Below are 24267 nucleotides of genomic sequence, written 5' to 3' on the forward strand. Positions count from 1 at the left end.
AAACTAGCTGTAATAATATGATTAAATCTGTAATTTCATAATAACAAAATGCATCAACAACAAAAAGGACTGTTATTTTCCTCCTCTCATATTCCACTCACTCTTCTAAACAAAGCCGGCTGTCAGGAAAGTCTAATGTAATGTTTTAGACACAAACAGAGGCAGTACAAAGCACCGCCACCGCCAGAATAATATTTTGAGTGCTCATTTTCCAGCCACCCTCCATTTGTTGGTTCCAAACAATCGCAGAACCGCATTTAGACGAAACAACTACATCAAAATGTGTCAGGTGAGATGTTTCTCACACATTAACACCTAAGATAGCAGCAAAACTGTGTCTTAAAAGCACAGAGAAGGCTATGCGCAAATCTCTGCATTACTTGGTATGTTTTGGCCCTCGGCCTCGTCTGTCAGAGTCTAAATTGCCGCCTCCTGAAAGCTGGCACTAGACTGTGAAAGGTGGAGGGGTTGGGGAAAACAGATGAAAAATGAATGAGCGAAGGATGAGTGCCAGAGGAGGGAACAGGTGGCATCTCCGGCCCTGCCATCTTTTCTCGTCTGTCTACCCTTCTCGCCTCTAACTTCCTTCTTCCAAGTGCTTCCTCTTGGTTTCCTCTGTCCATCTGTCCCCTTTCTCTACCATAAGTTTCTGCTTTTGTGAGTATAAGATGATATGGGGCCCAGGTGTGTGTGTGCGTGTGCAATCTTAGTTCTCACCAGTTTCAGAGAGCAGCTTGATGGACTCCAGAACGCGCTCGGTGTAAACGCCAGGCTCATAGTTCTCCATCTCGGCATTAATAATGTGTACCACACGAGCAGCTCGGCCCCGGATCGCCCCTGCTGTCCTGTCCAGAGTGTCCACGTCCCCCTCCTGCAGGGCGATCACACACTTGTTCACATCCTCCAGAATGTGGTTCTCTGTAGAGACATTGAGGAAAAAGAGTGAGTTGATGGTTCTTTCTTTTCTGTGTTTTAAAAGCATCTTTTAGAGGTTTCATTTTGTTTGCAAATATTAGAGATACAGAAAGAAAGAAAGAAAGAAAGAAAGAAAGAAAGAAAGAAAGAAAGAAAGAAAGAAAGAAAGAAAGAAAGAAAGAAAGAAAGAAAGAAAGAAAGAAAGAAAGAAAGAAAAGAAAGAAAGAAGGAAAGAACGAAAGAAGAAAAGAAAGATGTAAAACAATAAACTGTTCTACAAATTAGAAGAAAAATCTAAACAACAACAGTTAAAAGTAAAATTAAATAAAAAAATGAAGAAAATAAGATAAATAAAAAAGAAAGAAACGTGTGTGTGTGTGTGTGTGTGTGTGTGTGTGTGTATATATATATATATATATATATATATATATATATATATATATATATATATATACAGACAGACAGACAGACAGACAGACAGACAGACAGATAGATAGATAGATAGATAGATACTATATAACAATATGTAATCAATATCATACCATAATTATGCAAAAATAAGAAAGAAAGAAAGAAAGAAAGAAGGAAAGAAAGAAGGAAAGGAAGGAAAGAAAGGAGAGAGAGAGAGGGGGGGGGAAGCAAATAAGGAAGGGAGGAAAGAGGAAAGGAACAGAAAGTAAAAAATTAAGAAAGGAAAAGAAAGAATGAAAAAGGGGGGAAAGAAAGAAAGTAAAATAAGAAAAAAAAACAAAGAAAGGAAGGAAAAGAAAAAAATGAAAAAGGGGGAAGGGAAAGAAAGAAAGGAAGGAAGGAAGGAAGGAAGGAAGGAAGGAAGGAAAGAAAGAAAGAAAGAAAGAATACATGGAAAGGAAAGAAGGAAAAGAGATTAAGAACAATAAAGGTAGAAAATGGAAAGGAAAAGAATAAAAAAGAATAAATAAATGAAAATAAAAGAAAAAGGAGGGAAAGAAAGAAAGAAAGGAAGGGAAAGAAGAAAAGGAGAGAGCGAGAGAGAGAGAGAGAGAGAGAGGGGAAGGAAGGAAGAAAGGAATGAAAGAAGAAAGGAAAAGAAAAAGACATGGTAAGGAATAAAGGAAAAAAAAGGAAAAAATAAAGAAAGGAAAAGAAAAAAATGAAAAAGTGGGAAGGGAAAGAAAGAAAGAAAGAAAGAAAGAGAAAAAGACTATTAAGTTCTCTTTGTAATCCTGAATCAGCCATGAACACAAGATGTTTTCTAATGCCATCATTCTCCTAAACCTGCATGAAAGAAACATTGCAGAGGCTTTCAAAACACATCTCTGTGTGTGTGGCCCTCATTAAACTCTGCTTTCCTAATGAGGGTGTTATTTGTCTCCTATTCTGATAAGAGCCTGCTTTAAGTAGCTTGCTTTAAAATGCTTTGTTTATCTTCTCATTTCTTTCTGGCAACAGGTCAAAAGTGCACTGATCTATAAGATGATCAATTTACATATGGATAAAGCAATATATTTAGAAATTATGTTGTATAAAGGCTTTTACAAATGAGCATAACATTGCTGAAATTAGACCTGGCTAAACCAAAGAAAAAGATAGGGGGAAACACAATTACACCAACATATTAAAGAAAAGAAAAACACTGGCTGGTCAGATGTTCAAAGCACTGCCTTAACTGATCTATACGCTGATATATAGATCTGGATTAAGCAACTGAAGAACAAGAAATAGACTGGCTTAGAGGCATTTAAAATCAAGCATGACGTTGCTGAAATCAGGCTGGACTAAACCAACTAAAAAGAGCAAAACTTGAGAGCAAATGAAATCAACCGGTTCCGGAAATACAGTGTCCTTTTCAAACGGCCTGGTAAAACATGTCTGCTCTCTGTACTAGAAATATTTTCAGCCTTAATATTTTAGGAATTTCCCTTTCAGTGTTAAAGTATTGATGACTCCCCTTGCCTTTGCAAAACATTCAGTTAACATCTTCACTTTTGAAAGAAATCACAGACAGTGTGTCAGTTTATACTCGACCCATCCGCTTGTTCGCTTGAGTGTGCGTGGCGAATGTGACATCATCGCTGTGTTTGCAGAGGTTCGCTTTGGGTGCGCATGACATGGTTTTGGTTGGCGGACATACCAATGGCACATTTTATTTATTTCTTTTTTTTGAGACTCGAGTGAACAGTATGGCGCCACATTTGATTTGATGATTTGAAACACTTGCAGAGTATGAATATGAAACACTTTGAAGTCATGCCTGTACACACATCTTTATGGTCCGTCCATGAGTGATCAAAGGGAGACCCAGATAGCATACGAATGTGGGCCACTTCAGGCAGTTATGCGGCACTGGTGGTCATCAATCAGCCCAGACAAAAAAATTAATGTGAGCCTGAAGTGGCCCACCTGTACAATGGCAAAAGGGGGCTAAAGATTCCATTTAATATATGAGTCATTTAAGGCAAAGATTTGGCACTTATGGCAAAATGAAATCTAAATGTGAGACTAATGTGGCCCATGTGGAAAATGGTAAATTTGGCCCAAGTGACGGAGCACAAATGTGGGCTATAGTTGGCAAAATGTGGCTTAGTCATTTAAGGGTAATCTTGGTGTAAACTCAAAGTGGCTTACATGTGTTGGTGAAAATGTGGCCCAGTTATCTTAAAACATTTGTGGACCACGTTTGGCAAATATTCGGCAAAGTAAGCTCTGGCTAATGTGGCTGCGATATATGATATACATATAGTGGCCCAGGTGAGATATGGCATGGCAGGCCTTGTTTATACTCGACGTGTCCGCTAGTACACTTAAGTGTGCGCAGTGAATGTGACGTCATCACCATGTTTGTGGAGGTTCGCTTTGGGTGCGTGCCACATAATTTCGGATGGCGGAGCACATGATTTTTTTTTTGGAGACACAAGCGAACAGTTCGCGAGGCGCTGCATTTGATTTGAGTTGAATATAAATAACTTTTGTCTGAAACAGCTACGACTGTACACACATCTTGATGATACGTGATCATAGAGATAACCAGACAATCAATAATTCTTGGCTAGAAATTGCAACAACCGCTGGAAAGGAGAAATGTTTTCGTAAAAAAATTTGGAAAAAATTTGAGGCCCACGGCAAAAGTGGAGACCCAGGTACACAATTACAGAAATATGTTTTTCCACCATTTCTAGGTTTTAAACTGATGTATATTTTACAATTTTTAATTTAAAACAATTTAATAGTTACAAAACTTTAATTTAGGAACAAATTATTTCTTTAATAACTGGAAAAGAATATTTGAACCTATCAGTTAACAATAATTTATTTTTCAAAATAGTTTAAAAATCTTGAATGACATGACGTAGTTTCTGAGACTTCCTACTTCTATGTTTGCTTAAAAATTATTATTATTATTAATTATTATTATTATTATTATTATTATTATTATTATTATTATTATTATTATTATTATTATTATTATTTACTTTCCTTTAGCTTAGTCCCTTTATTCATAATATAGCCTTTATTTTACCTGGAAAAAAGCCCATTGAGATTAACAATGTCTTTTACAAGAGCGTCCTGGCCAAGATTAAGTAGTAGTTTACATGGGTTTAAAAACAATAATAAAAAAGACGACACCATTCCTCTATCAAAACACACATACAATGACAATTAAAACATATCAGAACATATATAAAATATATCTGAATTTTACAGTACACTAAGCCAATTTTTTTCACAACAACTTACGTATGGCTGTCAGGTAAAACTGTAATTTGCTCACTGATTATAGATATGTAGACTATTTGTATGTGGTAATCTATAAAATATTCATCACTAAAAACTTTGTAAGGTAGACCATAGACCTGGGATAGGTTCGATGTAGATGTAATGATAAATGTAGCACAGATGAAAACCAGGCTGCAAGAAACAGACATGGGATACATTTACACAACAAACTCTTGCTAAATGAACACACGAACAATCAAAATAATCCCTGTTCAAGTGGATTAGAGAAAAAGTCAAGAAAAATGCTTCTAAGAATTATACAATGTCATTTTTAAAATAAATGCTGCATTCTTCTTTTTCTTCTTCTTCTTCTTCTTCTTCTTCTTCTTATTATTATTATTATTATTATTAAATATACATATTCATTTATACATAGATATAGATAGTCCAAGGCAAAAGTACAAAGACTGTGGCTGTATCCTTTCAAAGGTGCTAAAATGTATCAGTAAGGTGCATTTTATCTACTAATGTGTACCTTCGGGACTAATATGCACCCTGTTGGCTTAAATAAGGTAAAATGGTGTAGGAGTAGAAGTAGGAGGTTATTATTATTATTATTTTGTTCAATATTGTTTTATGGAAGTTTTTTTCAATTTTATTATTCTGCAGAAAGACCTTTTGTTAGCTGAACAATCACTATACTGTATGGTAAAACGACAGCACGATGCATTGCAGACACTGTACTTCAATCCCTAAAAGCTTGATTCTTTTCAAACGTGAAAAATTATGTAAGCTCATTAAGGCAAATGTAATTCTCACATTACTAATTCATTCAACCAAACCATCAGCAGAAAACACGCACACCATAAACCATGTCTGTGTCAGCTATTCAAATATATTATTTCTCAAACATACAAAAATAGGTTGCTAACAATTCATATTTCCTTTGACTCCAGTAAAACTCTTGGCAGGTCAGGTAATAATCTCCAACAGGAGCCCAACCAATGGAGGATTTCCGGAATAATAATAATAATAATAACACCACCACCAACAACAACAAATCCTTATTGTTGATTCCTGACATGTTTTATTTACAGGTTTGCAGGAGAATTTTTTTTCTGAACTGGAATGCTCCGCTTGCACCAGTTTCTGGACAACAAACAATGGGCTGCATACCAATATTACCTCCTGTTTCATTTCATTTGCAGCCCACATGGACCTGTCAGATATATAAAAGACCTGGCCCACAATAGACGCTAATTCATTCGTTTATTTGCTTTGCATTTAGTGTTGACTTATTCTGATCCCTGCTTTTGTAATCTCAAAGCAATATTATGTGTATGCTGTATTAAATCTAATTATAATAAATGTAAATCTATAGTAGTTTTAAATCAAATAGTTGTTTGTGCACTCAAAAAAAGACTCTTGCTGCTTGTTCTAGCTACTTACTTGAAATAACAACATAATTCTTCAGTTTTTTTTGTACAACTTAATTGTTTTATGTTCAATCTACTGTTAACTTAACCGATTTGTGTTGGGACAACATCCAGGAATTGTGTGGAGCCCAGCAGTTTTTACAGTGTGTGTGTGTTCAGAATTCTGAAAGTACTCTCTATATGCTGCAAAAGAAAAAGAGGATAGGAGGTGAGATTGAGAACTTGGTGTGCCTTGTTTGGCAAACGAAAGAACTGTTCTAATAATAATAATAAAAAATCAATTTAGACTATAATTACACGAAGAAATACTTAAGTAAAACATGATTACCTTATTCATCAGCGAAAAATGGGTGAAATTACATTCCAGAGAATGTATTCATGACATATACGGTACATTCTGCACCTGGCCAAGAGTTTAAATCTTTATTAATATAAGAGAAATGAGTTCTTCGAAATTCTCGGTTTCTCTGGATAGTTATGTTCATTCATTCATTCTTTTTCCTTCGGCTTTGTACCTTTATTCAAAAGGGGTCGCCACAGTGGAATGAACCGCCAACTTATCCAGCACATGTTTCACACAGCGGATTCTCTTCCAGCTGCAACCCAGTACTGGGAAACATCCATACACACTTATTCACACACATGCACTACGGCCAATTTAGTTTGTCAAATTCATCTATACCGCATGCCTTTGGACTTGTAGGGTTAAACCGGAGCACCCAGAGGAAACCCATACGAACCCGGGGAGAACATGCAAACTTCACACAGAAATTCAATTAAATTCATTCAATCATTAATTTTCTTTTCGGCTTAGTTCCCTTATCAATCTGGGGTCATCACAGCGGAAAGAACCGCCAACTTAACCAGCATTTGTTTTACGCAGCGGATGCATGCTAATTATATTTAAATAATTAAAAATATGTCAAAAGAACAATTTAGACCACTATTTTCACTATTTTTATATATATATATACACACAGTTGAAGTGAGAATTATTAGCCCCCCTGAATTATTACCCCCTTGTTTGTTTTCTGCCCCAATTTCTGTTTAACAGAGAGATTTTTTTCACCACATTTCTAAACATAATAGTTTTAATAACTAATCTCTAATAACTGATCTGTTTTATCTTTGTCATGATGACAGTAAATAATATTTGACTAGATATTTTTCAAGACACTTCTATGCAGCTTAAAGTGATTTTTAAAGGCTTAACTAGGGTAATTAGGTTAACTAGGCAGGTTAGGGTAATTAGGCAAGTGACGGTTTGTTCTGTAGACTATCGAAAAAAAGTATAAAAGGGGCTAATAATATTGTCCCTAAAATGGATTTTAAAAAAGTAAAAACAGCTTTTATTCTAGCTGAAATAAAACAAATAAGACTTTCTCCAGAACAAAAAATATTATCAGACATACTGTGAAAATTTCCTTGCTCTGTTAAACATCATTTGGGAAAGATAAAAAAAAAAAAATTCAAAGGGGGCTAATAACTGTATATATATATATATATATATATATATATATATATATATATATATATATATACATATATATACATTGTATTCTTTTATATTCTTTATAGATTTGAGTCTAGGGCAAAGGTACATAAACTGTGGCTGTATCCTTATAAAGGGGGCTAATATGTATCATTAAGGTGCACTTTATCTACTAATGTGTACCTTCAGGCACTAATATGCATCCCGTTGGCTTAAATAAGGTAAAATGGTGTATTTTTTAAAAAAAATGAACCACCCTGTTACAGCTTTTATTTGCTTTTTTCTGAATGTACACTGATACTGTAAAATAGCAACATAATAAATGCCACAGTAAATACAATAATCTTTTTCATCAGCCTTGGACAAAATAATAACACCGTGTGCGTGAACAGTATTTCAAAGCAAGGCTACACACACAAAGGGTCATAATTACTTATATTTATGTTGAATTGTGTGGTCGTTTACGTTGCTATCCAGCGTTAAGAAGTACATTCCCATTTAAGATAATAGGAACTTAATGATTAAGGCTATGTTTTAGTGTCTGTTATATAGAGGGAAAAATAAAGACATTGCATTTCTAGTGCCAAGCTCAGAGTGGAGATGTTAAATGTGGAGAGGAGAATGATGGATATTTGCATTAAAAAAAGCATCTTAAAAAGCTCTCAAAATGTTGTAAATGTATGTATGCAGAATGATTTAATGTTCACCATCAAGCAGGAAGCACTCAATAGTGGTTTCAAATAGACCACAAATACTGCAGCTCAAGCACACACATTTATTATTAAGCAAGATGTCGAGGAGTTCAAAAAAAGAAAGTTTCTCTGTATTTACTAGTTATGTGTTTGATTAAAATGTTAATAGTTTGTGACGTTTGTTCCAAATTTCAAATAAAGATATTGGAAATAATTTTTTAAAACAATTGTTAAAAATAAATGTTTTCTTCAAACACTGGTATTGTTGCCTAAAAAAATAAAATAAGTTTAAAAAATTCAAAGATTCAAAAAAATCTTTGTTATTTTGGCCAATTTTCATTTGTTTTAAAAAACAATGTTTTCTGTTTTTTTTTTTTTTTGGAAGAAGAAATGACATCAATAGTTTGCGCATTACTACAAATTGTAAATCCAGAGATTTTATTATTATTATTTTAGTTTAATTGAATTTAATTAAATTTTTATTTTAACTTTGTTCTTTTTATTTAATCAAATTTTATTTTATTTTATTTTATTTTATTTTATTCGATTTAGTTTTTTATTTTATTTTATTTTATTTTATTTTATTTTATTTTATTTTATTTTATTTTATTTTATTTTATTTTATTTTATTTTATTTTATTTTATTTTATTTTATGAGCAAGCAAACTGAAACAAATCTGTTTCTGTTTTACCTGAGACAGACAGGAAGTCATCAACGGAAGTGATGTCATCGACGGCCTCAGTCAGGATCCGCACTTGCTTCTCCCACTGGTCTTTAAAGACATCCATGTTATCCTGAGCAACCTTGCTTTGAGGACGAGCGGCCAAGGTCAGGGCTGCATTGATTACCTGTGTGGAAAACAATATACCACTGTGAAGGCAAATCTACAAAAGCAACTGATAAATACATCCAAATGTTTTATTTATTTATTTATTTATTTTAAATGAACCTCAACTTAAACTGTAAGCATGTTTCATGTCAATATTACACATTCTTTATATTCCTTATAGTCGTTGAAATATCATCAATCAGTTAAATATATCATGATATTAAAATATGACATATTTTTTGACTCATTGGTCATTTTTGAGCAAGATGCTAACGGTCTAATCCGATTCAATGGTTTATGCTAAGCTAAGCTACACTGTGAAAAATAAAAAAAACTAGTCATGACAGCATATGTTTTAGTTTATTGTAACTCATTAAACTAAGTTGATCATGTTCTAACTTAACTTTATAAGTTATGCAAGCTGTTTTAAGTTTAACATAATATAAGTTCAATGGTTTATTTGATTCAGCTTAAAAATTTAAAGCAACCTGGATTTTTTTACAGTGTGTGCTAAAAGGACTCAATTCAGACCCGGAGACTAGCTTAGTGGATCAAAAGATGGCAAAACTCAACTGCTTAACTCTAGTGAGGTAAAAAAGAGGCTTTCTTTTGCATCTGAAATCTTTATATATATATATATATATATATATATATATATATATATATATATATATATATATATATATATATATATATATATATATATATATATATTTCCTTGCTCTGTTTAACATCATTTGGGAAATAATTAAAAAAGAAAAAAAAATTCAAAGGGGACCTAATAATTCTGACATCAACTATATATATATATATACGTACATACATACATATATATATACATACATACATACATACATATATAGATACATACATACATACATACATACATACATACATACATACATACATACATACATATATAGATACATACTACATACATATATATATATATTTCCTTGCTCTGTTTAACATCATTTGGGAAATAATTAAAAAAAGAAAAAAAATTCAAACGGGACCTAATAATTCTGACATCAACTATATATATATATATATATATATATATATATATATATATATATATATATATATATATATATATATATATATATATATATACATACATACATACATACATACATACATACATACATACATACATACATACATACATACTACAATATATATATATACAGTTGATGTCAGAATTATTAGCTCCCCTTTGACTTTTTTTTTTCTTTTTTAATTATTTCCCCAAATGATGTTAAACAGAGCAGGGAAATTTTCACATTATGTCTGATAATGTTTTTTGTTCAAAAATTATTTGCCCCTTTAGCAATTTGTTTCCTCAATAGTCTACAAAACAAACCATCATTATACAAAAACTTGCCTAATTACCCTAACCTGCCTAGTTAGCCTAATTAACCTAATTAAGCCTTTAAATGTCACTTTAAGCTGTATAAAAGTGTCTTAAAAAATATGTAGTAAAATATTATTTAACGTCATCATGGCAAAGATAAAATAAATCAGTTATTAGAGATGAGTTATTAAAACTATTATGTTTAGAAATGTGGTGAAAAAAATCCTCTCCATTAAACAGAAATTAGAGAAAAAAATAAACAAGGGGGGCTAATAATACAGGGGGGCTAACAATTCTGACCTCAACTATACACACACATATATATATATATATATATATATATATATATATATATATATTTATATATATATATATATATATATATATATATATATATATATATATATATATATAGTAAAAGGACAAGAGATCAATTTTTATTTGAACAAGGCAGATTTTATTTCATAACTAAATGTTAAAATAACACAAGTTAGTGCTCATGCATTTACCCTTCTCCTGATATAAAACTAGTATGGCTACATTATGAATTATCATATGATATTACATAACCCAAGATCTTTTTTTTTCTATTCCCAGTGGATTTTACATCTGACTGATTCCTTACATTTTTTTTCAGCGGGTTGCAAAAGCAATTTCATGTAGACTCCGAATAGCTAAAAAAATGTAATGCGAGTCATATTTAATACATGTGACAGATCTGAATATGTACACGGCTATGCTCTTCTCTATCATTTGAAGAATAACTGCCGCTATCGTCAATAAAACAAATGCACACAAACATCTCTTCCAAAGGAATCTCTGTGCTTTGCGTGGCTGATTACGCCATAATGTTAGTTGTGGCAGACAAATGGTGCTGTATGGAATAAATAGAGTGTTTGCAAATAAGGTACATTATAGTGACTAAGTGACAAATTGGTATTTGTCAATAGCACATAAAACTGCTCCAAAAGGTTGTAGAAAACTGGATGGATAGCAGAAGGTTCTGGCCTTTTTACCTGAGGACACAGGCTATCGATCTGTGTAGCAGCCATGCGCACTAACTTCACCCCCTCCTCATTGTTGGAGATGGAACAGGCGAGGTTGGCCACCTGAAAAACACAGAAAGAATGATGTTGGTGAGCAATTGGGTTATTTTGTATGTCTAGATTTAAGTGTAAAGTGACCTTGGGGTTCCGGTTGCCCGCTTTTCTGTAAATCAGGCAGGTTAAACTAACATTCGGACGGAAGGACATAAAGCTCTCAAGCAGAGTGCGCACATACACAAACGCATGGTCCTTTTTCGCTGTTCATGTTTGAAGCTATCAGTGCTGTGTGCATTGGATAAGGATTTAATGCTTGGCTTGAGAAGGCAATGTCAGGGCAAAATATGTACAGAGAGTTAGGACTCATTCAAGTGTTAGATTGGTATTTGTTATTTCCCAGCGTGAAGAACATGATTTGTGGGTCCCTCGTCCCCTGTGCTCCCCCGGCCCCAAATCATCCCGCCTTGGTCTCTCTTTTACTATTTTTAAAAATAGCATCTATTTGAATAATTGACATCACACAGTGTAATTTGAATTTTTAGCGGCCGGTTTCCTGGACGAAGGATAGCGGTGTGTTCACTCGAGCTATATAAGCTCCCATTGCGAAAACACAATTACCCCAAAAATGTCAGCGGACACAGAGAGGGGGTCCTAATTGGAGGTTGCCATTACTCGGTTATTCACTCATATGAAGTAATGTCAAATTTAAAATCCAAAAGTGCCAGCACAAAGCACATTGGTAGGGAAAAACAGAGCTCATTAATGAACTCACGTTCACATGTACATCATTAGGGCAGTTTACCAGGATGAAAGAAAGAAAGAAAGAAAGAAAGAAAGAAAGAAAGAAAGAAAGAAAGAAAGAAAGAAAGAAAAAGGAGGGATGGGAAGAAGGAAGGAAGGAAGGAAGGAAGGAAGAAAGGAAAGAAGGAAAAGGAAGGTGAAGAAAGAAAGTGGAAAGGAAAGGAGGAAAAGGAGGATGGAAGGAAGGAAGGAAGGAAGAAAAGGGAAAGGAAAGGAGGAAAAGGAGGAAGGAAGGAAGAAAAAGGAAGGGAAAGAAAGAAAGTGGAAAGGAAAGGAGGAAAAGGAGGATGGAAGGAAGGAAGGAAGGAAGGAAGGAAGGAAGGAAGGAAAAGAAAGAAATAAAGTGAAAAAAGAAAGAAGGAAGGAAAGAAAGAAAACAAAACAAAGAAAAAGAAGGAAAAGAAAGAAGTAAAAGTTAAAGAATAATAAAAAGAATGAAGGTGAAGGTAGGGAAGCAAGAAGGAAAGAAAGAAAGAAAGTAAGAAAGAAAGAAAGAAAAAGGAGGGAAAGAAGGAAGGAAGGAAGGAAGGAAGGAAGGAAGGAAGGAAGGAAGGAAGGAAGGAAGGAAGGAAAAAAGCAAGGAAAAGGGAAGGAAAAGAAAGCAAGACAGTGTAAAAAGAAAGAACAGAGGAAGGAAGGAAAAGAAAACAAAACAAAGAAAAGGAAAGATGGAAGGAAAGAAGGAAAAAGGAAGAACGGAAAAGAAAGAATCACAGGGTAAAGAAGAAAAAGAAAGAAATAGAAGGGAGGGGAAGAAAGGAAGGAAGAAAGGAGAAAGAAAAGATGGAAGGATTGAAGGAATAAAGAAAGAAAAGGAAGGATGGAAGGAAAGAGGGAAGGAAAAGAAATAATGAAAAATTAAGGAAGAAAAACAAAGAAAGAAGGAGGAAGGAAGAAAAATAAAGAAAAATGGGGGAAGGAAGAAAGGAAGGAAGGAAGGAAGAAAGAAAAAAAGAAAGGAAAAAAGAAAGAAAGAAAGAAAGAAAAAAAAAAAGAAGAAAGAAAGAAAGAAAGAAAGAAGAAAGAAAGAAAGAAAGAAAGAAAGAAAGAGGAAGGAAAGAAGGAAGAAAGGAAGGAAAAGAAAGAAAGTTTTCAAATACTGGTTTAGACCACAGCTTTTCAAACTGGGGTTTGTTTATGGTAATGTAATCTGACTACTTTTGGATTACATTTACTGTGGATTACTTTTGTGCTAACCCTTATTTGATGTCACATATACTGAAGTAGAATAATAGTGTAATAATCATGCGTATATAATGCAAAAGAAAGAAAGTTAGTTAGTAATTAAACTAGCATATGGTTCCTCTATGCGCAATACTTCCTTGTCTAATTTTTGCTTGCCTGCAGCCCTCAGGTTACCCATCATGCAGTGCATCTGGCAACACCGGATCGTGAATACACAGGAATACATGTGTGCGACAAGAAAAGGTCTCTCCCTCTCTCGCTTGTGCTTGTTCGCTTCCATCATCAGGAAAGCATCTGCACAAGGAGCGGTGGCCAGATTGGATGCTAAAAACCTGGCTCCCTCCTTCCTCCCACCCTGCCAAAATGTCGGATCTGACAGAAAACAGCGGAATATTGCTCAGAAAGTTTATAATTTGGTGACTCGTCAGACCCGGATGAAAGGCGCTAATAGGCGTGTCAGTCCTGTTTTGATAACAATCCAGAATTGGTGTTCCAAGCATCTCGTCCTCTGCTGGTAAATCAGATTACACAGCAGCCGCAAGTGAGGATTTTGACGGCGCTAAAGTGACATATGCCTGCTGGCAAATGCAATACTACTGAAGCCATATCAGCAGGCTTCTCTTCTTCTTCTTTTTAAAGTAAATCAGGGTAAATCAAATCTGTGTTAGAAGATTCTTGCTTACGGCCTTTTTTCTCCTGTTTACCCCTGACAGCTCTGAATACTTTGATGGATCGGTCTTGTGCCTAAGTTTGCACAAGCATGTGTGTGTATTAAGATTAAAATGCTTGAGGGTCACAAGTGATGATGTGCACACCCGATGGGGAGGGGGTGTGGGGGATATTCATTGATGCATTTTGAATCTTTCAAAAAATGTTGTAGGATTGATTCACATTTCACGAAATTATTCTATTCAGTTTGTGTTGGTACAACATGGAGTTAAGTAAACTTATTAGTGTTTGCAAATTTAAGTTGATTGAACATAAAACAACTAAGTTATTCCAAAAATTAACTTAAGAAAAGAAAGAATGAAATATTAAAAAAGGAAAAAAGGAGGAAGGAAGCAAGTTAAAGAAAGAAAGAAAGAAAGAAAGAAAGAAAGAAAGAAAGAAAGAAAGAAAGAAAGAAAGAAAGAAAGAAAGTAGGGGAGGAACAGAAATAAAACAAAACAAGAAAAAGGGAGGACGGGAGGAAAGAGGGAAGGAAAAAAGAATAAAAAATGAAGGAAGAAAAAAAAATAAAGAAAAAAGGAACAAAAAGGAAGAAAGAAAGGAGAGAAAATAAAAAAGGAAAAATTAGAGAAGGAAAAAAGAAAGAAAAAGTGTGAGGGGAAGGGAGGAAGAAAGAAAGAAAGAAAGAAAGAAAGAAAGAAAGAAAGAAAGAAAGAAAGAAAGAAAGAAAGAAAGAAAGAAAATGAAACAAGGAAAATGGAGGATGGGAAAGAAAGAAGGAAAAGAAAGAATGAAATATTAAAGAAGAAAAAGAAAGAACGAATAAAGGAAGGGAAAAAAGAAAGAAAGAAATTTCTTATTTAAAAAGGATAATTATTCTTAAACTTAAAAAAATGCTGGGCTCCACACAATCAATTTGTGTTGGGACAACATGACGGAGTTACAGAAACTTATTAGTATTGACAAATTTAAGTTGACTGAACATAAAACAATTAAGTTATCCCAAATAAAATTTCAACAATTGTGTTGTTTCAGCTCAGTTTAAAAAACTAGCTTTAACAAACAGCAAATGTCTTTTTTTTTGACTGTAGTATTTCTTTTTAATGCAGCATAATGTAAACATAAAAAAGAACACTTTAGAATATTGAACTATAACAATACTTTATTATTATTATTTATTGAATTGAAGTTACATTTAAATGTGAAAGAAGGCAGGACCATAACAATCTATTGCAGACCAATGTTATTTAAAGCTTTTTACCAGCCAAAGTGAACATTTTGTTTTGGGAAAGTTCTCTTTCTGTTTCAACAATATATTCACCTAATATCATCAAAGTAGCACTGGTTTGTCCTTTATTTGACTTCAATATCTCAGGGCCTTAACGGGATAGTTCACCCAAAAAATAAAAAAAAATTATAAAAATAAAATAAATAAATAAAATATCCTTTACTCACCCTTTACTTGTTCCAAAGGTGTTTTGAAGAAAGCTGGAAACCTGTAACCATTGACTTCTAAAATATCTGTTTGTCTAAATATGGAAGTCTATGGTTAGAAGTTCTTAGCGTATAAAGAAACTTATAATTGTTTATAACCACAGGGTGAGTAAACAATGAGTACATTTTGGGTGAAAAATTTCTTTAAAGGTAGAACACTTATGTATACAAAATTTCCCCTAAAAGGAAGTATATTGCTAGTATACAGCCACTAGATGGTGCGGTGGCCATTTTGGAATGAAAAATCTAATAGACAACAGCATATTATAAGTCTGTAAAATAAACTATTAAAAGTGCTGATGATTGTGATAGTAAGTGTTGTATTGTCGTCTTTCAGGTTGTATCTCAGCTTTGATGCGCTTTTTAAATTAATTAATATAAAACAAAGCTGCTGCTTGCCATAGCGACATCAATAAGATCCAATGAACGGCCAATCGCTTTCACCCCAAAATGACGGAATCCGGGGCTGTTGCTTGGCGCAGCTGTAGCAATGTAACGTTCTATTGAGTGTCGCCTCTTGGTCATTCTAAGCTCTTTGCTGAAGCTAAGCAGGACTGAGCCGGGTCAGTACCTGGATGGGAGACCACATGGGAAAACCTGTGATCTGTATAAGTCCTAATGTCCCAGTAAAGTGAAGGGGACCCTATACTGTCAGTGAGCGCCGTCTTACGAATGAGACGTTAAACTGAGGTCCTGACTTTCTGTGGTCATTTAAATATCTCATGCCACTTCTTGTAAAGAGCAGGGGTGTAACCGCAGTGTCCTGGCCAAATTCTTTCCAACGGCCCCTACCCATCATGGCCTCCCAATCATCCACATCTACTGAATTGGCTCTGTCACTGTCTCTCCACTCCACCAATAGCTGGTGTGTAGTCAGCGAACTGGTGCTGTTGTCCTGTGGCTGCATCAACCAAGTTAATTAAAAGACCCCCTACCCCCACCTCATGATTATGGCCACGGTACACGAAACAGGATAAATGTGCTATATAAATACACATTAAATCACATTCCATTCCATTACTTAAAGGAGCAGTAGTTTTTTGTTTTCTGGTATTCATCCTTTTCCAACTGTCAGGTCCACCGTGTGTCCTACAGGTAGAGTCGGGGCAGAGTGAAAGTGGGCACCAATTCCACCATCTTTCAGCTGAAGAAGCAGCAGCATAAAGGACCGGATGGGAAGGTAGGGGGTTGTTTTATGCACCAGAATGGCAGTGTGGGGGACTCACAGCGTTTGCAGGAAATAATATCCTGTCATGTAGTTGGAGCATTGCTTCCTTTGGTCCTCACTAGTCCTTCATGGTCTGAACACACAGTCAAACCAGCAGCAGCTCCTGGACGGCAGCCAGAACCGGCCGATGCTCCAGCACTCAATTCTCCGAGCTGGATCCCAGCCAAGACACAGTGTCCGGCCAAAAATACTAATTGCAATTATCTAAAGAACCACTCCTCCTTTGTGAGTCCTTTTTATTTTCTCAAAGAGAAAGGCCACTGATAGGTAGCCAAGGATGTCAAAATAATATTCATGAGTTTCATGCTAGGTTTAGACAAGCGTGTGTGTGTGTGTGTCCATGTGCATGTTAGATTAGTTCAGAGAAAAAGACAGCATCGTGTCCACTTTGTCTCTCTCACAGGCCATTATTTGTTGCCTAGTTAGACCTTTATAAAAGAACTATTGATTTCTGAGTGTTTCATTTGAACGTCCACATCCACCGAGTATCAGTCTTATCCTTGAAGAGTTCTTAGAAAAAGACAAAAATAAAACGAAGACCAAAGAACGAGCATATCAGAATGTTAAACTCTTTTTTGACATGACATAACAAAAATGAATGTAATGAATATTGTCATCATTTAAAATGCAGTACATGGTTAAACATTTCTTTATCTTCCATAGACCTTTTGTTATAAAAAGTACTATGTTGATATGTTTTTGAGGCAAAGTGTGACTGTCTTAAGCATAGTTCAATTAATTACAGCTTTTATAAAGTAAAATCATTAATAAATACCTCAGACCTATTTTATAGGTGGCTATCGCAGTAAATGTCAATCTTTTTTTCCATTTATATATTTCTAAACATAAGAACTTGATATATATTATCACTGAAAACCATGTCCTCTGGTGTGACACAATATGCTAATTTTATACTGCAAGTTCAATGAAAAACTTGAATTGGTTGTATGACTCCATTCAGGATTATGTGACTGAAGCCCCACATTTCCATATGAAAATGTACGATGTTTAAAAGGAAGCATAGCACCAAACCCCACCACTAAACCCAACCATCATTGGGAGATGAGCAATTTGTGCTAAATTGAATACAAATGAGATGTACAAATTAGCCACTAAATCAAAAACGTTATAAATTTCCGTGAGAAAACATTGGATGTTCACCTGTCAATTTTTTTGTCTAAGAATTGTCATATATCTAACTTTTTGGGATCCACTAGTAATATGTTAAGTTTTGTTGTCCTTTTTCTATTCATTGAAAATGTCCAACATGACATGGAGGGAAAGAAAATAGATTCATAATTATTCACAATATTAGTGAAATACATATTCATATCAAATAAATAGCCCTATATGACGATAAGTGTGCAGCAATGAATATAACTAGTTCTCATGCTATTTGTAAATCATCAAGAGTTGTTTTTCTTAATTGTTGCTATGTCATATGACATATTTATGGTAAAGTTTAGTAAAAAGTTAGATCTTAAAAATATCTTAAACATATAAGATGTAAACGACAGGTCCTACTGCATCCAACCCGCACTGATCATGGCCTCTAGTGTTTGTTGCTAAAGGATCTTTTGAGGTCAATGGAGTGAGGTTTACCTCACATAGCACTTCGCTAGCTGGCGTCCATTACGCTCACCCCCCTAAACCTCACTCCCATCCTGGACGAGCCCCTATGTGTAACCCATCAGTCATACTGCACCCAACCCATGCTGAGTTGGGATCGAACAGACAATTCTTTGCATTTGAGTTGGTTGCTCTAACAAGGAGGCTAAAGACCATGGCCTCTATTGTCTGTTGCTAGATCACCTATTGAGGTCAGAGTAGTGAGGTTTATCAGCATAGCATTTCGCTAGCTGGTCTCCATTACATTCATCCCCTGAACCACACTCCAATCCCAGACGAGCCCCCACATATAAACCACCAGTTCTACTATACCCAAGCTACACTGAGCTGGGATCGAACCGGCAATTCTTTGCATGGGAGTTGGTTGCTCTAACAAGGAGGCTAAAGACCATGGCCTCTATTGTCTGTTGCTAGATCACCTATTGAGGTCAGAGTAGTGAGGTTTATCAGCATAGCATTTCGCTAGCTGGTCTCCATTACATTCATCCCCTGAACCACACTCCAATCCCAGACGAGCCCCCACATATAAACCACCAGTTCTACTATACCCAAGCTACACTGAGCTGGGATCGAACCGGCAATTCTTTGCATGGGAGTTGGTTGCTCTAACAAGGAGACTAAAGACCATGGCCTCTAGCTTCTGTCGCTAGACCACCTTTTGAGGTCAGAGGAGTGAGGTTTACCAGCATAGCACTTCGTTAGTTGACCTCCGTTACACTCACCCTCTAAACCTCACTCCCATCCCGGACAAGCCCCCACATGTAACCCACCGGTCCTACTACACCCAAGCTACACTGAGCTGGAATCAAACCAGCGATTCTTTTTGTGGGAGTCAGTTGCTCAAAAAAGGAGTCTAAAGACCATGGCCTATAGCATCTGCTAGAGTATCTTTTGAGGTCAGAGGAGTGAGGTTTACCTGTGTAGCACTTCGCTAGCTGCTCTCCGTTTTATAAAAATCTTAAAAGGAAAAGCATTTTTACTCTCTATCTGTCAACTACCCATATGCCCACACAAAGACAAGAGAGCTATTTGGTATTGGGCCACAACTTGCGATCCTTCATATTATGTGCACATCATAAAAGCAAGCCCTATTTGTTCCATTTACTGTAGGTTTCAGCCCACAGTATGATGGCAGGTCACTACATGACGGAACATAGTCAGTGCCTTCTCGCTTTCTGAACATTAAATCAGCACTTCAGACATCTCAGCACTTCTTACTGGAACAATTCCTGTCAAGAGATAGGACTTGTTTATTGTTTTTCCATCTAGAAAGGGAAACACTGAATGAGTGGGTCTCGTCTGCAAGCTGCAGCGCTAACAGAATCGGAGAGAGAGAGGAAGTTGATGTCAGAAGAGAGTCAGTTAGGAGCGGGGCACAAGGAGGTGTTAGCCTGAGAGCTTCCACCTATTCCCTAACCGTACCCTGGTCAGAGTGCAAATAAATCAGCCTGTCAGCATGGATGAAGCAGAACGCTCCACTGGGGGGGAAACAAACACAGGTCGCTAAGCGTGACCATGCAGGAGCAAGCTACAAACCTCAACAGCGAAAATCTCAGATGTTTGAAACCTGATGACCCCTGATGTGTCTGTAGGGAGAGTTGGCAGTGCTCTGAGAAGTTTACAAATTGATTTAAATGCAAAGTTACAGGAAAACCGCAAAAAGAGCTGGCATGATGTCAGAGTTATGACCATGAGGTTAGCATACGTGGTGTGTGGCACGTTTCGCAGTAGTCGTCGTGATGTGAATTGGTTTTGCATGAACTTATTGCTATTCACCTTTTAGTTTCTCTGATAATTCAGGGTACATTTACATTTGTTTGATTTTTTTTCATTCACCATTTCAATGTAAATTCACGTAATTACAAATTTAGCATGAAATAGATTCAATTGGTCGAGCAAATCTGCTCTGCTAGACAGTAAGTTGCACCAAGTTGCTTGATTTGAATATGAATCTCATACTGTACATTGGAATGCTGCTGACTAGACACTATCACTAAAATATCACTAGAATTTTGAGAATGTGGCAGCACATTAAATGGATAGTTTATTTAAAATTGAAAATTTACTCACTCTTGTGTGGTTTCAAAGATTTATGTTTAATTTTTTTTCTGTTGAACACAAAATAAGACATTTTGAAGAAAGATGAAAACTTGAAACAATTGACTTCCATAGTAGACAAAATAAACACTACAGAAGTCAATGGCTAAAACTTTCATCCAAACATCTTCGTTTGTGTTCAACGATGATGACAGCCTTTTAATTTTGATGGTAAACTATTACTTTAAAGTTTAATTATTTAGGACCAAAATTTATTAAATTAGAACCAACATATATTAGGACCAAAATATAAACAACCATATTTTCTGATTTCTGAAAGAATGACTGCTTTAAATATTTTTTATGCTACACAGCACTGCTGGTTTACAAGAAAATCAAACAAACATAATTCTTTTACACTACTACACTTGATTTTGGGTTTATTGTAAAAAAACAAACAAAAAAAAACAAGCTGTGTTCAATGAGGATTTGAAATATTTTATGGCATATTCAAAAAATAAAGATGATTTCGTATTCAAAAATGTTTCATTTTTATAAATTTTTTTAAATAAATTGGTCGTCCACTTCATATTTTCCAGATTTTTCATAGCATATGTATTAATTCTGGTACTTTTACTATAAACCAACATTTCAACCTCTACCAAATGGTTGATATTTTAGAAATTATCGCATGTGTTGAAAAATGAATTGACTGTGTAATCCAAATTATTTTTTGCTGGTCGGGCAGTTAAAAGGATAAGCAGGGCCAGACAGAATCTCTAGACATTTTTTGTCATTTCAGTGCAGAATTTTTCAGAAATCTGTGGATTTATGTCGAACGTTTTTGAGAGTATACACAGTTAAAAATAATATGAAAAAATGTGATGACAGCAAATGTTTTTCTCCTACTTTTACTTATTTTAACAAGTTAATCAGGTTTCCACTCCGTTGATTTTTAAGTTATGCAAAGTTTAACTTAATATTTTGAGTCAGTTTGATTGATGTAAGTTGAGATGAATAGCAAGGTTAATTTGATTCAACTAAAAAAAATTATGCAGCATTTATTTTACAGTGTAGTAACTTAAAAATGATAAAATAAATAAAACAATAACTGATTTTGTCATTAAATGTAAGGTTGACAATGAAAATCCAATGAGAACATCTGGTACACCATAAAAAAAATTCTTACAATTGTTTTGTTAATCAAATGAATTCTTCTAGTCATCTAAGCTTACATCAATCAAACTAACTAAAAATATTAAGTTAAACTTCGTATAACTTTAATAATTTAGTTAAAAATGTATTAATTTATCAAAATAAATTAAATCCACATAAAATATTGTCATTAAACTTTTACAGTGTAGGTCTCTCATATAACATATCTACTAAAATATAGCCACATATTACTTTACAAACTGTATTGTACATAAATGATATAAACATTTGCATAGAATTCGATAATATTACTGAAATTAATCAAACTAATAATTAATACAATTATTAATTAATAAATATAACTAAAATATATAGTCACAAATATATAGACACGTTAATAAATAGATTAAACAATGGGCTGAAATCATCTGTGGATTTCTGCAGGCCCAAATTCCATGTGGGCCTAGTCGTAATACATTTTTAAAAAGCTTCAACAATAACCCTATAGCCGCCAGATTATTTATTAAAATGTAACGGACGGAATGTGGCTGAGAAATGTCCTAATAACACCACACATCTTCTCACTTGACATCTCGCGGAAGTGAATTAGCCTTTCTGGCTCCTTACACTGACACTTCAGCTCGACGTAGAAGAGTGTAATAGAGTCAGAGCTGGTGGGCCTGTCACAGCCGCGGAAGCCCGGATGCTTCGATGGAGCTATATTATTAGAATCCACCTGCCCTTAGCCAGTACGCCACAGTAAACTCCTCCAGCTAGCATGACTTCAACTGGGTCACAAGGCCTGTGGTCTGGAGCAGGTCGGCCGTCAGCCAAGAGGCCTTTTCTTCCCCTTAGGTTCTGTCAGCTCTTCTTTTTCGAGATCCTGAAAAAGTTCCCATTAGAGCCAGGAGGCTGCAAAACTACCGCAGTGAAATGTTAACTGTCACCAAAGTTGCGCTATGAGGACTGAATTTGATGTATGGGCTTGTCATAAATAGACATCATGGGGAGATAATGAGATCTGGCATGAAGGTCAATATGAAAAACTGTCCCAGCCCCTTGTGGGGGTTTAGCCTTGGTGAAAATGAAGGGTTCAGCGTATGCATGGGTACGTTTGAGCAAAGTGTAAGTTAATGGCTTTTTGAGGATCTAAAAAAAAAAGATTAATGGAGAACTACAATGGAGAGTCTAGGACAAACCTTGATCTTTCTCTATAAAAACAACATTAAGAAAATATAATGCTCTAAAATGCTGTCCCTGGTCTATTTCAGCAGATATCTGTAGAAACAGAACTGGCATTATAATCATTGTTATGAACGCTGGTATTGATGTTTGTTGCCGATGCTGTTTTTGTCCTTGGCATTGTGCTCACCGGCAGGGAGTTCCCTTGTTCAAAATATACTTTGTAAAGGTGCCGTTATTATATTCATGTTAAATGAGCAATATATCTTACAAATTCAGTTGTCCCTTCAATTTTGTGAGGTATCCCCTCACAAAATTGGCTTTTAGATAATAAATTAGTGCTTAATAAAACTAAGTCTTACATTATGATGTTTGGTTTCAGACAAAAACTTAAATCAAAAAGTTGCTTCTATTCTATATTATGTAATGATGGTACTTCTTTGCGGAAAGTTGATATGATTAAATACTTTGGAGTGTGGCTTGATTCTGAACATTTTTTAAGTCATATATTAATCATATTGTGAGTAAAGTCAACCTTGGAATTAGTACCAGATATTGTTTTTCATTTAGTGTTCACAAGAAACTTGCTCTTCAACTTATATTTCCAATTTTTGATTGTTGTGATATTGTTTATCAGACTGCATCGAAATTAGATCTTGCTCATCTCAATACAGCATATAATAGACTTTGCAGATTTGTTCTGGGTTGTTTTTTATACACATCATTGTATAATGCAGAATGTAGATTTTGATCTACTGCAGTGGGCATCTTTGCACACAAGACGACATATTCACTGACTTCAATTTATATTTAAATGTATTCATTTTAGGTCTTATTATTTACAACAATATTTTGTATTTTTTCCTTAAATTATCAAGACATTCTGTTCAGACTTTTTTTTTTGTTCCTCGTCTTAAAAAATCCATTGGTAGAAGAGCTTTTATGTTTAAGGGTCCAATAGATTGGAATAATTTACCTGCTAACATTATTAATTGCATTTGAGGTGTTTAAGCAAATATTGCTGTCATATTTTACTTTGGACTGTACTTGTTTTTCCTGAGGTTGTTATTATTTATGTGATGATTTGATTTACTATTACTACTACTATCTCTACATCTTTTTGTACTCTCTCTCTCTCTCTCTCTCTCTCTCTCTCTCTCTATATATATATAAGTATACAACCCTATTTGATAAAGTTTTTTTTTTTTTTTGGAAGTTGTGTAATTTACAGTATGTTTTGTTTTTGTCTTCTAATGTTATTATTATGTGATTGTGATTAATTGTGGGACTCCCTTGAAAATGATATGGTACATCTCAAAGGGTTTATCCTAATGAATAAATATCAATATATTGGCTTATTGTCATATCCTCTCACTACATGAGAAGACTAATTTTTTCATAACTAGCTTTTTTTTTTCAAAAGTCA

General features: G+C 34.7%; 1 protein-coding gene across 1 annotated transcript in view; it reads right to left on the reverse strand.

Moving 5' to 3' along the window:
* ctnna2 (catenin (cadherin-associated protein), alpha 2) overlaps positions 1-24267 on the reverse strand; it is an 845686-nt gene that overhangs the window by 74973 nt on the left and 746446 nt on the right. Inside the window, 3 exon segments of the mRNA XM_056456768.1 lie at positions 718-918; positions 8924-9080; positions 11435-11527. Of these exon segments, the coding sequence (XP_056312743.1) occupies positions 718-918; positions 8924-9080; positions 11435-11527 (451 nt within the window).

Source organism: Danio aesculapii, chromosome 1, assembly GCF_903798145.1.
Source record: "Danio aesculapii chromosome 1, fDanAes4.1, whole genome shotgun sequence".
NCBI classification, from domain to species: Eukaryota; Metazoa; Chordata; class Actinopteri; order Cypriniformes; family Danionidae; genus Danio; species Danio aesculapii.